This window comes from Mobula hypostoma, chromosome 23 (genome assembly GCF_963921235.1).
Source record: "Mobula hypostoma chromosome 23, sMobHyp1.1, whole genome shotgun sequence".
NCBI classification, from domain to species: domain Eukaryota; kingdom Metazoa; phylum Chordata; class Chondrichthyes; order Myliobatiformes; family Myliobatidae; genus Mobula; species Mobula hypostoma.
The window spans coordinates 35,854,458-35,872,925 of NC_086119.1; the positions used below are offsets into that span (position 1 = coordinate 35,854,458).

The 18,468-nt window shown below is 42.0% G+C and overlaps 2 protein-coding genes across 2 annotated transcripts in view; both read right to left on the bottom strand.

Moving 5' to 3' along the window:
* tyw1 (tRNA-yW synthesizing protein 1 homolog (S. cerevisiae)) overlaps positions 1–11,477 on the bottom strand; it is a 206,850-nt gene extending 195,373 nt beyond the window's left edge. The window contains exons 1-4 of the mRNA XM_063031174.1: positions 11,150–11,477; positions 9,696–9,835; positions 6,975–7,115; positions 208–309 (exon numbers count right to left, since the gene is read on the bottom strand). Of these exons, the coding sequence (XP_062887244.1) occupies positions 208–309; positions 6,975–7,115; positions 9,696–9,835; positions 11,150–11,225 (459 nt within the window). The 5' untranslated portion in view covers positions 11,226–11,477. The remainder of the gene's footprint in view (positions 1–207; positions 310–6,974; positions 7,116–9,695; positions 9,836–11,149) is intronic.
* Positions 11,478–15,389: 3,912 nt separating this feature from the next.
* On the bottom strand, positions 15,390–18,351 carry LOC134337114 (uncharacterized). The gene is made up of 2 exons (XM_063031965.1): positions 17,828–18,351; positions 15,390–16,640 (listed from the first exon to the last, which is right to left on the bottom strand). The coding sequence occupies exons 1-2, from the start codon at positions 18,077–18,079 to the stop codon at positions 15,993–15,995; spliced, it is 900 nt and encodes a 299-aa protein (XP_062888035.1). The 5' UTR covers positions 18,080–18,351; the 3' UTR covers positions 15,390–15,992.
* Between the last annotated feature and the right edge of the window lie 117 nt (positions 18,352–18,468).

Here is an 18,468-nt window from a genome sequence, read left to right on the forward strand (position 1 = left end):
ATTAACCATTTGATTCAGACATGTACAGGATACACAGGAAAAGAAAACACTCTTTCGAGTGGAAGAGGAAATTTACTTGGGTTTGGGTCTTCCATGGTGTTAGAATTCTACTCCTATACATGACAGACTATATATCCACTTTTATGAATAATAGTTATCCCCTTTCATTATGAGCAGTATAAAAACTGATCCATTAAAATAACTAACCTCATTCACCAGGTTATCGTCGGGATCATACTCCTTCAGATCAATAACTTCCGCAGGTAATCCAACTTTCTGTATGGCATCTGCAAGAATGTTGGCAAACCCCTAGAGTGAAAGAATTTAAAAACGAAATAGGTATTCAAAATGCTGCCTGTCCTATATTAGCACCATGCGGTTTGATCACAGCAGCTTCAGCTCAGATCCAACTCCATGCAGTGTCCAAGTTTTTATCTTTCACTTTACAAATCACCTATGTGTCTGTAATTCAATTCAAATCAGAAATCCAAACCAAACTATGGACAAATCCACATGTAAAGTTCCAATTCTATGATATTGCATACACAGTCCTAGTAGGAAAGAACCTAAGGGAATAACAAAGAGCATCATGGATCTGAACTAAGAAGGCATACTTAGAGAAAAAGTTTCAGAATTTTTTTTGAAACTGGGAACATATGTAGTGGAGCAAAGAAAAGAAGATAAATAGAATGGGAAAACCTAGATAACAGTGCACACAGCGCAGTCCATCATGGTAACGCTCTCCCCACCACTGAGTACATTTACCATCTGTTTGTTTACTGCAGCCATATCAGAGGACAGAGACGATATGGTATTACCATCATCAGGCTCAACCAAGATATACAATTGTGTGCCATCTGCGTAACTGTGGAAATCAAGTTTATGCTCTCTAATGATGTCTCCTAAGGGGAGCATGTGTGAGGAAAAGAGTAGGGGACCAAGGCAGCTTCCCTGAGCAACACCAAATAGTACATTGTAGCTCTTAGAAAAATGGTCTCCAAGACAAAAGCAAATCTCTCCAAGTGAAACCAATTAAGGACACGATCAGAGAGCCAACCCAGTTCTCAAAGCCATCTTGGAGATTATAAGAAATACGGTCAGGGAGAGCAAGGAGGTGATAGAAATGAGTTATAGGCAGGTGGTCACACCGGGGCCACGGGAGACAGACAAGTGGGTCACAGTCTGGAGGGGGAAGGGGAAGAGTCAGCTACTAGAGAGTACCCCTGTGGCTGTACCCCTTGACAATAAGTACTCCTGTTTGAGTACTGCTTGGGCGGCGGGGGTGGGGGGGGGGAACAGCCTACCTGGGGGAAGCAACAGTGGTCATGCTTCTGGCACAGCGTCCGGCCTTGTGGCTCAGAAGGGTAGGGAAAGGAAAAGGAAGGCAGTAGTGATAGGGGACTCCATAGTTAGGGGTCAGACAGGCGATTCTGTGGATGCAGGAAAGAAATTCGGATGGTAGTTTGCCTCCCAGGTGCTAGGGTCCGGGATGTTTCAGATTGCGTCCAAGATATCCTGCAGTGGGAGGGAGAACACCCATAGGTCGTGGTACATACTAGTACCAATGACATAGGTAGGAAAAGGGAAGAAGTCCTGAAAAAAGGCTACAGGGAGTTAGGAAGGAAGTTGAGAAGCAGGACCGCAAAGCTACTTATCTCAGGATTACTGCCTGTGCCACACAACAGTGAGTATAAGAATAGAATGAGGAGGAGGATAAATGCGTGGCTGAGGGATTGGAGCAGGGGGCATGGATTCAGATTTCTGGATCATTGGGATCTCTTTTGGGGCAAGTGTGACCTGTAAAAAAAAGGATGGGTTGCACTTGGATCCCAGGGAGACCAATATCCTGGCGGGTAAGTTTGCTAAGGCTACTGGGGAGAGTTTAAACTAGAATTGTTGGGGGGGGGGGTGGGAACCGAACTGAAGAGACTGGGGAAGAGGCAGTTGACTCACAAATAGAGAAAGCTTGTAGACAGTGCCAGAGGGAGTATAGCCAGGTGATAGAGAAGGGATGCACTCAGACCAACGGTTTGAGATGTGTCTATTTTAACGCATGGAATACTGTGAACAAAGTGGATCAGTACTTGGAGCTATGATGTTGTGGCCATTACAGAGACTTGGATGGCTAGGGGACAGGAATGGTTACTTCAAGTGCCGGGTTTTAGATGTTTCAGAAAGGACACGGAGGGAGGCAAAAGAGGTGAGGGCGTGGCACTGTTGATCAGAGATAGTGTCATGGCTGTAGAAAAGGTGGACGCCATGGAGGGAATGTCTACAGAGTCTCTGTGGGTGGAGGTTAGGAACAGGAAGGGGTCAATAACTTTACTGGGTGTTTTTTATAGGCCACCCAATAGTAACAGGGATATCGAGGAGCAAAAGGGAAACAGATCCTGGAAAGGTGGAATAATAAAAGAGTTGTCGTGATGGGAGATTTTAATTGCCCAAATATCGATTGGCATCTCCCTAGAGCAAGTGATTTAGATGGGGTGGAGTTTGTTAGGTATGTTCAGGAAGGTTTCTTGACACAAAATGTAGATAAGCCTACAAGAGGAGAGGATGTACTTGATTTGGTATTGGGAAATGAACCTGGTCGGGTGTCAGATCTCTCAGTGGGAGAGCATTTTGGAGATTGTGATCATAATTCTATCTCCTTTACAATAGCATTGTAGAGAGATAGGAACAGACAAGTTACAAAAGCGTTTAATTGGAGTAAGGGGAATTATGAGGCTACCAAGCAGGAAACTGGAAGCTTAAGTTGGGAACAGATGTTCTCAGAGAAAAGTATGGAAGAAATGTGGCAAATGCTCAGGGGATATTTGTGTGGAGTTCTGCATAGGTACGTTCCAATGAGACAGGGAAGTTATGGTAGAGTACAGGAACCATGGTGTACAAAGGCTGTAATAAATCTCGTCAAGAAGAAAAGCTTACAAAAGGTTCAAAAAACTAGGTAATGATAGCGATCAAGAAAATTATAAGGCTAGCAAGAAGGAGCTTAAGAATGAAATTAGGAGAGCCAGAAGGGGCCATGAGAAGGCCTTGGTGGGCAGGAATAAGGAAAACCCCAAGGCATTCTGCAAGTATGTGAAGAGCAAGAAGACAAGACGTGAAACAATAGGACCTATCAAGTGTGACAGTGGGAAAATGTGTATCGAACCGGAGGAAATAGAAGAGGTACTTAATGAATACTTTACCAGTATTCACTATGGAAAAGGATTTTGGTGATTGTAGTGATGACTTGAAGCAGACTGAAAAGCTTGAGCATGTAGATATTAAGAAAGAGGATGTGCTGGAGCTTTTGAAAAGCATCAAGTTGGATAAGTTGCCGGGACCAGATGAGATGTACCCCAGGCTACTGTGGGAGGCGAGGGAGGAGATTGCTGAGCCTCTAGCGATGATCTTTGAATCATCAATGGGGACTGGAGAGGTTCCGGAGGATTGCGGATGTCGTTGCTTTATTCAAGAAAGGGAGTAGAGATAGCCCAGGAAATTATAGACCAGTGAGTTTTAACTCAGTGGTTGGCAAATTGATGAAGAATAACCTAAGAGGCAGGATTTTATAAACATTTGGAGAGGTATAATATGATTAGGAATAGTCAGCATGGCTTTGTCAAAGGCAGGTCATGCCTTACGAGCCTGATTGAATTTTTGGAGGATCTGACTAAACACATTGATGAAGGAAGAGCAGTAGATGTAGTGTATATGGATTTCAGCAAGGTATTTGATGAGGTACCCCATACAAGGCTTATTGAGAAAGTAAAGAGGCATGGGATCCAAGGGGATATTGCTTTGTGGATCCAGAACTGGCTTGCCCACAGAAGGCAAAGAGTCGTTGTAGCCGGGTCATATTCTGCACGGAGATCGGTGACCAGTGGTGTGCCTCAGGGATCTGTTCTGGGACCTTTACTCTTCGTGATTTTTATAAATGACCTGGATGAGGAAGATGAGGGATTGGTTAGTAAGTTTACTGATGACACAAAGGTTGGAGGTGTTGTAGATAGTGTGGAGGGCTGTCAGAGGTTACAGCAGGACACTGATAGGATGCAAAACTGGGCTGAGAAGTGGCAGAAGGAGCTCAACCCGGATAAGTGTGAAGTGGTTCATTTTGGTAGGTCAAATACGATGGCAGAATATAGTATTAATGGTAAGACTCCTGGCACTGTGGAGAATCAGAGGGATCTTGGGGTCCGAATCCATAGGATGCTCAAAGCAGCTGCGCAGGTTGACTCTGTGGTTAAGGCGGCAAATGGTGTATTGGCCTTCATCAATTATGGAATTCAATTTAGGAAACGAGAGGTAATGTTGCAGCTATATAGGACCTTGGTCAGACCCCACTTGGAGGACTGTGCTCAGTTCTGGTCGCCTCACTACAGGAAGGATGTGGAAGCCATAGAAAGGGTGCAGAGGAGATTTACAAGCATGTTGCCTGGATTGGGGAGCATGCCTCATGAAAACAGGTTGAGTGAACTTGGCCTTTTCTCCTTAGAGTGACAGAGGATGACAGGTGACCTGTTAGAGGTATATAAGATGATGAGAGGCATTGATCATGTGGATAGTCAGAGGCTTTTTCCCAGGGCTGAAATGGTTGCCACAAGAGGACACAGGTTTAATGTGCTGTGGATTAGGTACAGAGGAGATATCAGGGGTAAGTTTTTTACTCAGATAGTGGTGAGTGCATGGAATGGGCTGCCGGCAGTGGTGATGGAGGCGAATATGATAGGGTCTTTTAAGAGACTTTTGGATAGGTACATGGAGCTTAAAAATATAGAGGGCTATGGGTAAGCCAAGTAATTTCTAAGGTAGGGACATGTTCGGCATAACTTTATGGCCAAAGGGCCTGTATTGTGTTGTAGGTTTTCTATGTTTCTATGTTTACGTGATCAATCAGCATTTCAAATTTAGCTTTAAGCTCCAACCATCATATTCTCAAATATTTCTTCTTTGTTATCTGTCAATCTGAGATTTAAAATAAAAACTCTTTTAGCCCAGTTTACCTTCTGGACATTTCCTAAACCACAACAGCAAGATATGGTGGTACTATCATGCAAATTAATGATACGATGGATTAAGATGATCCCTAAAATGTCATAATAAAACACTATGACAACCCAAGATATTCTTTAGCAAATAGTTCTGTAAATCAATGTCTTAAAGTCAGATTGAAATGTTTCTAGTTATAAGAAGACCCACATGTATTTCAATTCCTTGATATTGTATAAACAGACTACTTTATGGTCTGTCAATAATGGTATCCCAAAACAAAGGAGCAGACTGTGACATGTATCTGATGACCATCACTGCTGAACAATATCAACTCAGTATCATTCACTGCCATTTGCATGAAACTGTCAAGCAGACTAGAAACTATATAATAAATTTCAATATTTTTAAAAATGTTGCATAATAGCATACAGATAGAATGGTAATTCTTGTTTCAATGTTATGACATACTGCTAGGAAAGGCAACATGATTGTCTACAACTTTGCACAATATATCAAATTAGATCATTTAAAGCAGAATCCTTTATTTAATATTCTTTCACAAGAGCGCTTATGTCCATCCAAACTGTCTTTGCAGTGGGTGGATTTTCAGTTCTTTTCAGATGCCAGTTAAGTCAAATCAAGTATTTTGGGTCTGAAGTCACACAGGCCAGAACGGCCTATTTTATCAGAGCACAGGTTACTCAGAGGCATTTCTCCATCATTCCCGTAGATTCACGGTCACTATTATTTATCCCGGATTTTCACAATAACTGTAGTTAAACTCCAATGTCCATGCTAGAATTTGAATTCATAACTCCAGTTTATTTGAAGGTAAGATTTTAAGTGAATTAACAACCACAATGTGTCCATGTAACACACATAAGCTAATTTTGTAAGTTGTGGACATTTTAAAATAACATTATGAAACTTTAAAACACACATCAAACTAAGACAAGCTCTAAAATAAGAAAATATGCATTAATTTGTTTAAGAGATAAAAATATAACCTTCTCCACTTTCTGCTTTCCGCAGGGATTGCTCCCTACGCGACTCCATTGTCCATTCATCCCTCCTCACCGATCTCCTTCCTGGCACTTATCCTTGCAAACAGAACAAGTGTACACCTGCTCCTACACCTCCCCCCTCACAACCATTCAGGGCCCCAAACAATCCTTCCTAGTGAGATGACACTTCACCCGTGAGTCTGCTGGAGGTCATCTACTAAATCCGGTATGGCCTCCTGTACCTCAGTGAGACCCAACATAGATTGAGAGACCACTTCGCCGAGCACCTACACTCCGGCTGCCAAAAAAAGCAGGATTTCCCAGTGACTACCCATTTTAATTCTACTTCCCATTCCTATTTTGACATGTTAGCCCTCTACTGCCGCAATGAGGCAACGCTCAGGTTGGAGGAGCAACACCTTATATTCCGCCTGGGCAACCTCCAATCTGATGGCATGAACATCGATTTCTCGAACTTCCAGTAATGGACACCACCGCCCCTTCACCATTCCCTATTTCCTCTCTCACCTCACCTCCTAACCTGCCCATCACCTCTCCTGGTGCTCCTCCCCCTTCCCTTCCTTCCATGGCCTTCTGTCCTCTCCTATCAGATTCCTCCTTCTCCAGCTCTTTATCTCTTTCACCAATCCACTTCCCAGCCCTCTACTTCGCCACTCCCCCTCTCCTGGTTTCACCTAGTTGGTATTTCTTCCTCCCCTGCTTCCCACCTTTTTACTCTGACTTCTCATCTTTTTTCTCCAGTCCTAATGAAGGGTCTCAGCCTGAAAAGTCAACTGTTTACTCTTTTCCATAGACGCTGCCTGGCCTGCTGAGTTCCTCCAGCATTCTGTGTGTGTTGCTTGGATTTCCAGCATCTGCAGATTTTCTTTTGTTTGTGAACCTTCCTAGTTCTTGCAACTTGCACCAACTTCTACATCAATCTTTTCCCTATTTAATCCAACACAAAATGCACCCAGATCAAGCACATACCTCTGCAGTACCAGTCTGAGAACCAAAGAAAATCTTCACACCAGCAACATGGATTTCTTTTTCTTCGTGGACTAAATGTCCATTTTGAATCAATTCTTTAGGTACATTTGCAGTTAAGACTTCTTTTACTACTTCTTCCTGCTGCTCAAAAAAAGTGTCAAAAAATAAGCTAGTTGCATATAAATACCACAACTCTACACAATATAAAGCAGTCCACTTCTCAGGAAAAATTTGCAGGTAATTAATATAGACAGGATCTTTTGTTTTTAAAACAGATAAAAGCAACAATTAAAGAGTTGACACCATATTGTTTCTAATTGTTGTTTAACATGCATTTTTTAAAGTGGCTTGACTTTAAGACAAATATATATGTGCTAAAGATTTATTAGTTTAACAATTAAAAAGCTTAAAAGTTGCAATTCTATTTTCATCCTTCAAGCAACAAATATGGTTTTCATATACAGTGGATTATAATTAATTGATCCATCAGTTAATCAGGACTGCCGCTTATTTGGGACAACTCAAAGAACAAAAACTCATGGAGAAAATAACTGGGATTCCCTTTGTTTATTTGGGACACTGTGCAGCTTAATAGGGACAGAAACTGTTACCAAACAGTTTCTAACAGACGTTTGTTGCATGAACTCGTGTGGCCATTAGGCACTATACCATGCTTAGAGCAAACAAGTTTTTTTAAAACAGTGTCATTTGTGTGCATTTATGTTCAAAATGAGGTGATTTTTGTCACTGATGATTGGCGGAAAATTAACAGTAAGACAATTAGAAACATTTGCTCACTGCAGTTCAAGCATTCAGGCTTGGAGATAACACGAAAAATTTGAAGGCATCGACAATCATCTTGAATGTTACAATGAAAATGAAAATTTAGAAGATGCAATTGTCAAAAGCATTGTATGAAGGCAGTCCATTATGTGCACAAGGTGTCCGTGATAATTATGTTCATTTACAATCAAAAGAACATGGCAGCATGTTGGCTGCCCGTTGTAACCAACGATGCCAGTGAAACCTAGGCAGGAGAGTTTTTAAAGCAGAAAAGCTATTGCATTGGGACAGTTCCTCTCTCTTGACCTCCGGAAGTCCGGATCCAGTAGAACGAGTAGTCATCACAAACTGGAATCTTCCTTGGTTGAAGTGGATAACCATGACTTCTGCTGTGCCTTATCATCCCCTTCTCTCTCCACGAAGTGTTAAAGAACCACCTTCGCATCCATTACATCTCACTGTTGATCTCATCCACCCAGTCCACCAGAGCTGACCACGTACTAGGACAGACGTGTCCCTACTTCACTGGGGTAAAATGCCTGCCATCTACCCTCTCCTGGTTTAGCCTCCCTTTCAAAATAGTGCATCAGGGTGTGGCTACTGTCACATGCAAACAGATAGTTTTACAACAAACAAATACAATTTACATCGGTGGTGCACAAGTGGAACAGGTCAAAAGCTTTAAGTTTATCGGGGTCAAAATCACAAATGACCTGACTTGGTTCAACCAAGCAGAGTTCACTGCCAAGAAGGTCCACCAGCGCCTTTTCTTCCTGAGAAAACTAAAGAAGTCTGACCTGTCCCCTAAAACCCTCACTAATTTTTATAGATGTACCAGGGTGCATCACAACCTGGTAAGGAAGTCGTCCTGTCCAAGACTGAAAGAAGCTGCAGAAGATCGTAAATGCAGCGCAGCACATCACACAAACCAATCTTCCATCCGTGGACTCACTTTACACCGCACGCTGTCGGAGCAGTGCTGCCAGGATAATCAAGGACACGACCCACCCAGCCAACACACTTTTCGTCCCTCTTCCCGCCAGGAGAAAGCTCAGGCGCTTGAAGACTCGTACAGCCAGATTTGGGAACAGCTTCTTTCCAACTGTGATAAGACTGCTGAACAGATCCTGACCCGGATATGGGTCGTACCCTCCAAATATCCAGACCTGCCACTCGGTTTTTTTTGCACTACCTTACTTTCCATTTTTCTATTTATTTATGATTTATAATTCAAATTTTTAATATGTACTATTTTTTAATATTTAATATTTGTAATCCAGGGAGTGGGAAGCGCAGAACCAAATATCGCGGTGATGATCGTATGTTCTAGTATCAATTGTTTGGCGACAATAAAGTATAAAGCATACTTGGGGCCAAGTACGAAAGCTGAGTGTTTGGTGGGAACCAAAGGTGAGTGAGCTGTCCCAGATTGGACACAACAACCCCCTTCACCAGAGGTGCTACCTCTCTCTGGACACCCCATACACCAGATGAATTCCTCCAGCAATAACTATTAGAAACCAATACACAGTATTATAGTACTGTAGTAACATTGGTAGTGTTCTAATTTATTCTGTATTTCATTTAAATGCATAATTTGTTACTCAGTTAACTGATAGCTTGTCTTTTTAAAAACCTTTTAAACTATTTCCATGAAACTTCAGCTAATTGGGGCAGCCACTTAATTGGGCCAAAATGTGCTGGTCCTGATGTGTCCCAATTAAGCGGAATCCACTGTGTTCATGACCAAGAGGCAAGAACCACTCCAATTTTCACTCAGCCCACTGACACATTCCACTAATGAGGAAATGTCAAGCACCCATTCAGCACCTCACAAGTGATATCAATACCCCAGCAGAGTGACTTTCAAAAATACACCTCATTACTTCCGTGTTCTAATACAAGCAGGATAACTACTGAATTTACTACACTTATTACCTTGTTATTGGCCTTAGCCAAGAACTCAAAAACTGCCCAAATTCCCACGGCAACAGCAATGGAAGAGTAGATGTAGTATCTAATGTGCCACAACGACAACGCATAATTCTGGAAGGAGTTCCAGGTCTCAATGATGTAGACTGGAAAGTGAGAAAATAAACCTCAGTGTCAAAACTTCTAATTTACGTTCATTTTTCTCTGATTGATTGTCTTTCCTTCACTCACTGCCTCATATTTAAAATGTTCAGCTTCCAGACTTCTGCATTATTGCAGGTTATGTTTTCAAACGTGACCCTCTGCAGCGGACATTAAAAGCTGTATGTTCTTACTCAAATAGAAGTAGCTTTCCAATGTTCTATCCAACATATTTTGTTTTGATGTTTGTTGGCGGTAATAACTGCCACACATCACTTGTCCTATCTTAAGATGTCCTAGAGCTGTTCTCTCAAATTCTCTCCCTGAATCTCATTTTGTTTCTTAAACACAAGGGATTCTGCAGATGCTGCAAATCTAGAGCAACTCACACAAAATGCTGGAAGAACTCAGCAAATCCAACAGCATCTAGGAAGGAGAATAAACAGCCTATGTTTCAGGCTGAGCCCCTTCACCAGGACAGAAAAGGAAGAGTAGAAGCCAAAATAAGAAGGTGAGAGGAGGGGAAAGTACAAGCTGGCAGGTGAGGGGGAAGGTGGGTGGGAGAGAAGGGATGGAGTAAGAAGCTGGGAGATGATAGATGGAATCCCCTTCATAGATGCTACCTGACTTGCTAAGTGCCTCCATCATTTTGTTTGTTGCTTTTATTTTTTTTCTTAACCCTTTTCCCCCCTTGAACAAAACCTGTCCCACTGAGCATTCATTTGGACAGCATTACTTTTTTTTTGCTTGCTATCCATTCAAGTCACCTCTGAAATGCCAAAGGATACTGCTACAGATGTTAAATGAATTCATACCTTGTTTATTCATTCAAGTTGCTACTGAGATATGAGCTCAGAAAAGTTTATAAAAAATTTGATTGCATAGAATTAGAGAAGCCTGAACAATAAAAGGACATCAATGTAAAAAAAAGTGGATCATAGATCCACACTAATGATGGGCAAATTAAGGACCAATTGTCAAGAACACCACACAAAAAAAATCAAGACTTAGACGGGTTTTCAAACAAGGGCAACATAATTCTAAAGTCTACTAAATTTAGTTTTAAAAAAGGAAGTGGGGATTCTGTGTGGATAAACGGACAGGGCGAAATACAAAATATATTTATTAAATCTACGTTCCTTTGTTAAACACCCGCTTTCAAGATTAGGTCCGCGCCTGTATCCAATGGCGAAGTCCGACACTCAATCGGCGGGAGGAGGATCAGGCACGACCGACATGCCGAAAACCCCTCAATCAAACGATTCACAGACAAGTTAATCTCCGTTAGTAACTTCAGACGAAGGTTGTGGAAGTCTCACCGTCACCACGTTGTTCCCCGCACACCGGCCCGGGACGGCGGAGCCCCAATAACACAACGACCATCAGCGCCCACATGGCAGTCCGCTTCCTGCCCGGCGAGTACACGGGAGCCTCGGGTACAGCAGAGACGCGCGGTCCCCCTCCTCGGCCGGCGGGCAAGCAGGAGCCTCGGAGACAACAGAAGGATGTGACCCCCACTCCTCACAACTCCCCCAGCACCGCCATTGCTCAACGCAGAGGGTGCTGGGATTCAACCAACTTTATTCACACTTCCGTCCTCACTCCGCCGGCAGACTAGTGAATGGGACTCTCCCTGTCCTGTGTCACGTTCATCCCGCAGAATGGAAATATTATCCCCAGTGCACGCTGCCCTCGGGAGGAGGAAACGTTCGCCCACCTCAAGGCTGTCTGTATCTTGTTTTACGGCAGTTGGCATCCAGCTTAATGGTGCATTACCGCCACCCTCTGCTCCAGAATGTGCACTAGACATACATTCTAAATCCCTTCACCCAATCTCTCTCTCTCACACACACACACACAAACCTACACTTCACCCTCCCATCTTTGACCATCCTAGTATCCTATTCCTGTTTATTCGTCGTATTCTATAAAAAAAAAACCCTGTACCCCTTAAAAACGCTAAAAATACCCGGACTTGTGCTCTCTCACCCATGCCCAGCAACCCTTTTAATGTGAATTCCTGCATCCCCAACTCCCTTAATTTATTTCTCATCATCTCTCTCTGCATCACATACTTCCTGCAACACAAAACTACATGTTCTACTGACTCCTCTTCCTGACATTCCTCACACAATCCTGTCTGGTGTTTCCCTATCATTTTCAATGTTTTGTTTAATGCACAATGCTCCAGCCTTAACCTAGTCCACACAATTTCCTCTCTTCTGTTTCCATTACCTACCCTAGTAACTGTAACACTCTTTTGTATTTGAGATAAATGCCTCCCTTTCCCCTCCCTGTCCCATCTTTCTTGCCACATTCGGTTGACTTTTTCCCAGATTACACACTTAACCTCTGCTTTCCTGATACTAATGTGCATTTCCACATTTTCTTTCTTTAACGCCCTCTTTGCCAACTCATCCACCCTCTCAATCCCCTTCACCCCTACATGTGCTGGAACCCATAGAAATTTTACCTGACCTCCCTGATTTGCAATTCTTGTAACTAACTGAAGGACTTCATAAAGTACATCTTGCCGACTGTTTATGTGAAAAGACCTTAAACTTGCTAGAACTGAGGATGAATCTGAACATATCAATGCTTTGGCTTGTCTGGCTTTCTGCACCCATTGCAACGCAACCAACACTGCCAGCATCTCCACTGTAAACACCCCTAACTTATTAGATGTTCTTCTGCTGATTCCAATTTCTTTTGCTGGTATTACCACCCCAAACCCTGTCACTCCTGTTTCAGGTTCCTTCGCACCATCCGTATAAATGTGAGTATAATCACTATACTTTTCCATCACATTTCAGTTAAACGCATTTACCAAATCTGTTTTATATCTTTCTTTCCTTTTTACCTCTAACAAATGCCAGTCTATGTCAGGCCATACAAGCTTCCATGGAGCTACAACCGGATAAACTACTGAAGGACTTATCCTCAGATCAAACACTCCACATTCTTTCCCGATATCATTCCCTACCCGACTAAAAGTATCCCTCTGAAACCTCCCATTTTCCCAGCACTCCTGCAACACTCCTTTAGTAGGGTGAGAATCATTGTGCCCCTGCAAGTTAGCCCAGTATTTTGCCATCAGTTGCATCCTTCTTAGTTCCAAAGGCATTATGCCCATTTCTACCTGTAGGGCTGACACTGGTGACGTTTTAAAAGCCCCACTGCACACTCTCAAGGCCTGAGCCTGAATCACATCCAGTTTCCTTATAAGAGACCTAGCTGCTGATCCATATACTATATTTCCATAATCCAATACAGATCTTACTAAAGCCACATACATTCTCTTCAAAGCTGAACAACTTGCTCCCCATTCCCTACCAGTCAAACATCTCATCACATTACTTTTTTACATTTCTCCTCAACTTTCCTGATATGGTCTGCCCATGTTAATCGTGAATCAAATATAACTCCCAGAAATTTAAATGATGCAACCCTTTCTAATTCAACCTCATACATCCTTAACTTCTTCCCTACCTCAACCCTTTTCCTGGTAAAAAATACAGTTTGAGTTTTATCTACTGAAAATCTACATCCCCAATCATAACCCCACTCGACCACTTCATCAATTGCTTCTTGTAGTTTCCTGATTATATGGTCCATGTTCCTGCCTCTTTTCCACAAGGCCCCATCATCCGCAAACAGTGACCTACCTATATCCACTGGTACCTTTGTGAAGACATCATTGATCATAATGATGAAAAGTAACGGGCTAATCACACTACCTTAGTGTGTGCCATTTTCCACTTTGTACTGTTTTGATAATTCTGATCCAATCCGAACTTGAATTTTTCTACCAGACAAAAAATCTTTAATCCAATTAAAAACTCTCCCACCAACCCCCATCTTGTACAGTTTAACACCTCAAGGCTACAAAGACATGAATCTGATGAAGAGTCTCAGCCCCAAAGGTCGACCCTTTATTTCTTTCCATAGATGCTGCCTGACCTGCTAAATTCCTCCAGCACTTTGCAGATGTAACTCTGAGTTTGACGCTGACCTGGATTGCTCTCGATGCTCTCTATTCATTTGTCCCTCTGACTATGCGATTTCTATTAGAAATTCTAATTTCCACATCACCCCAAAGTCATACAGTTTTGTTAATTGGCTACTGGAAAGCGTCCAGAAGGTTGATAGGTGGCAGAATCCCCATAGAGGGAGAAATTAATAGGCATGGGAGACAGAATAAGTTATATTTTGGTGGGAGACAAGACTGATGAGAATGCTGTGGGATATGGCCCAGCATAACCTCGGTGGACTGAATGGCCTCCTACTTTGTCATAAGGTAACAAGTGAAGTGACAGGATTTTGGACGAGTTGGAATTTGGAAAAATGTTTAAAGAAGTAACTTGCAGTTCCTTCTCCAAAGCACTTTAATACGTTATCTCCTGGAAATCCAGTCAAATCTGGTTTTGCAGTCCCTTCAGTCAAGTTGTCCTGTGGCTGTATGCTTTTAGCTTCAACACTAATATTCTTAAATCACATGAATGCAAGTCACATATAAATTTTTTGTAACAGTGATCATGCGAGCCATTCTCAACATCTCTACAATATATATTTAGACTCAATACGTCAAATTGCCTAATTCTGTTCCTCTGACTGTTCACTGATTCTTGAGAATTTGGATAAAACAGCTTTTAATTTTGAATAGAAAAAATTTTAAATGTTAAGAAATATAAACTTACATCAAGTCAAGTCATTTCTATTGTCATTTTGACCATAACTGCTGGTACAGTACACAGTAAAAATGAGACAATGTTTTTCAGGACCATGGTGCGACATGAACAATACAAAAACTACAATGAACTATATAAAAAAAAACACAAAACTAGACTACAGACCTACCCAGGACTGCATAAAGTGCACAAAACAGTGCAGGCATTACAATAAATAATAAACAAGACAATAGGCACAGTAGAGGGCAGTAGGCTGGTGTCAGTCCAGGCTCTGGGTATTGAGGAGTCTGATGGCTTGGGGGAAGAAACTGTTACATAGTCTGGTCGTGAGAGCCCGAATACTTCGGTGCCTTTTGCCAGATGGCAGGAGGGAGAAGAGTTTGTGTGAGGGGTGCGTGGGGTCCTTCATAATGCTGTTTGCTTTGCGGGGGCAGCATGTGGTGTAAATGTCTGTAATGGTGGGAAAAGAGAGCCCGGTGATCTTTTCAGCTGACCTCACTATCCACTGCAGGATCTTGCGATCCGAGATGGTGCAATTTCCGAACCAGACAGTGATGCAGCTGCTCAGGATGCTCTCGATACATCCCCTGTAGAATGCCTTGAGGACGTGGGGAGGGGGGGTGGACTTTTCTCAGCCTTCACAGGAAGTAGAGATGCTGCTGGGCCTTCTTTGCTATGGAGCTGGTGTTGAGGGACCAGGTGAGATTCTCCGCCAGGTGAACACCAAGAAATATGTTTACAGAGAAAGGTCTCAGCAATCAAGCAATTTTTCAGTGCAACCTCCTGATTTTGTAGTTTTTTCATAAAATATGTGTCTTTTCCTGTTGTTACTTAGTTTTTGTCAACAGTCACACACAATAAAAAGCTAATTTTTCCTGTTTATTTAGTCTTATATAGATTTAGAGCCTTTAAATCATTGTGTCTACACCATAGGTACACATATATGCTGTTAAATGTTGAATATTCACTTTTGTTCATTTTTTATACTATTTCATGTGTACTCCTTTAAAAACTCTTACATCATGCAACTTTTATCATTAGCATTAAATATGCAAAATAACAATTTTGGACATCATAAACACATTTTTAATTTTAAAGAGACAATTACTTTAATAAATCAACTGTTTTGGAGGAACGGATTGTAAGTATATTAATTTGCAACAAAGAAAGTTCCATTTGACGGTAGTGACTGAGTCCTGACGGTGATGGCAGTGGCCTAATTCCAACCAACAATTCCAACCTTTTCACCACTCAAGTCAATGCTTCCTTGCTTAATAACTTTACTTAACAACTTGGTACAATGAATAACAATTCGTCATGTACATTTTATCCTTCTGTAAATATTAATAACAGTAAACAGCAAAATAAAAACTACAGTAGAACTGCAATGTTTAAGCATAAACATCAGAAAACACACCAGGAACTTTAAAAAAAAATTCCATCCATTTCTGGGCCTGAAAATCTTTGAAAACGTTCAGTCAGCTTTATCAAGAAGTAGACGATTAATATGCTCCTTCTCTATGAAGTCCATGACTTCAGCAGACAGGTGGTAGATCTCTCTCGTCCTGCTTCCACAACCCGCTGATGATGGCTCCATCAGTTTGACCAGGATATCTTCAACTGGTACGAAGCACGTATCCTTTCCACCTGGTTTTGGATGGAAGCGCATGTTGGGCCCATGAGGGTGGAAAAACTCCACTTGAACATCTTGATGATGAGCATCCACGGTGATAGCCTTTGCTAACCACCAATTTTGGTCATAAATGACTGCAAGCCAATCTCCACAATTAATGACACCAGCAGACATATCTGTCGTAGTCCTGTCAGGATCACTCTGGGGTTCCTGCTCCATTTCCTCCATCAGCTTTCTCTTACGCTCTCTTGACTCTTGCTGTCTACGTTTCCATGCCTTTCTCTTACTCCTCTTTTCCCTTTCATTCAAATCACTGATAGTTTTTATCTTCCCATCCTCTACTCTCTTCTTCCATCTTTGCTTTTCCTTTCTCAGGTATTCCTCCTTTAACTCTGGCTTACTATATATTTTCTCTCTCCGCTTTTTTTGGTATTCCCTGTTTCTTCTCCTTCGCTCCTCCACTGATAGCTGCTGCCTAGCCATAACTTCCTAAAATACATAAAAGGAAGGTCAGAATTTAATGGAATTACTATGAAATTGTGCAAAATCACTATGAATTTAATTATGTTTAATTTGGTGAAATTTTATAAAATGATTATGAAATGGTGCAACTAAATTCATTTATGGTTTTAGTCATTGGGGATACATATAGTAAGGAAATATTGTAAGCCTGTGTGTGGAAGAAATAAAGGGGAAATTATGTATATTATAAATAAAGAGGTTAATGAAACATTAATGAAACCAATTTCCCCCGGGATCAATAAAGTATGACTATGACTATATTACTATTTATTGTGATCATAAATTATACTCAAGCCTCCATTGAGGATGATTTGGATGGTTTTTGTCAACACCGTCAAACTATGTGTCACCACCGTCAGACAAAACCTGACGGTGTTGATGTCTAACAGTGGTGACAAAAACACACTTTTTTACATGACATGCATGAGTTATATACAGGGGCCATCTCGTTTTCCTTCTGTTGCTAGCTGCCTCTGGCCTCTACTTAAAATGCATAAATGTATGTCATAACTTAAAGTAATTCTTTCTATACAAAAGAGACAGTGTTGACACGTCATGGTTCTGACAGTAGCAACATCAATAAATATGTAAAAATTATTGAAAAATAGCAAACTTACAGGAGCTTATTTCACCTTGTTTGCATTTAGCAGATGTGGTGGGTGGAAAGGGGGTCCTTAGGAATATAGTTGACCATGTGGTTGCCTAATTTTATTGCTTTTTTAAAAAATAAATATCTGACGGTGTTGACAAAAACTTGAGACCCATTTTGAGCAACCACAAAATAAGAGTAAATATTGTTGAAAACTCACTGCTTTTAGTTTTAAAGGTTTTTCACTCAACGCTTTCATCGGGCAGATACACATTTTAAATAATTTTTTCACTTTTTTTATCAAATTGAAATGATAATCTCTTGTCTGCGGACAGCTAATTTTGTGGGTTACTGGGCTATCATATAAAAATATAATTTATAAAATCAAAAGCATGAAAAAATGTTGCATTTGTGCAAAAGACCCTTGGATGATCGACCCTGATTATTTTAAATAAGAAAATGTTATTCATTTTCAACGGAATTAGCACTTTACTTAGTGGGACATGTTTTCAGAATCAGTGTTTTTAATCATTTATCGAAGATGAAGATAAAACTTCAAATACACCTGCTGAAGTTGGTAGTTACTTTCTGGCCTTCTGGTGCTAGACAGGCTGAGTCTGCAACAACGTTCATGCACCCGGGATAACCTGGTAGAATCTGGAGTCCAGTCCCTCTGGTCTGAGGTTTGCATGCCCGCCGGGTCGACCCCTGAAACCGAGATGATCACCCAAATCTCTGACCGGGAAACGGTGGGCAGACCCCTCACTCTCCCTACCCGCGTCGCTACAGCCGTCCCCTTGCGCAACAATGGGCTCATGTTTTACGCTAAATAAATATTTACTTTATTTGTACGGAGTCTTACAGCATTGACATTTATTTTCCAGACGAGTAGGGTAATAGCCGAAGACAAGACCTTTAGCATCGGTCTGTCCAAGAGTTGGTGAGAGCAAGTGGAACAATAGAACCGCCTTCGTGTTTCCCGCCGGAGCCAACCGGGAGGGGACGAGTTCTTCGCCTCTGCGCTGTAGGGTCTGAGCCGGAGGGTGACGGGGCCGGGGCTGGGCGTGTGGGACCGAGAGCAACAGGGCCGGGGCTGGGCGTGCGGGACCGAGAGCAACAGGGCCGGGGCTGGGCGTGCGGGACCGAGAGCAACAGGGCCGGGGCTGGGCGTGCGGGACCGAGAGCAACAGGGCCGGGGCTGGGCGT

What these genes read in the sequence shown, in the direction of transcription:
- LOC134337114 (XM_063031965.1), bottom strand. Translation starts at nt 18,079, where the DNA reads ATGAGCCCATTGTTGCGCAAGGGGACGGCTGTAGCGACGCGGGTAGGG. An exon ending in GTAACTACCAACTTCAGCAG is followed by an intron (nt 16,641 to 17,827) that starts GTGTATTTGAAG and finishes TATGTATTTTAG; the next exon opens with GAAGTTATGGCTAGGCAGCA.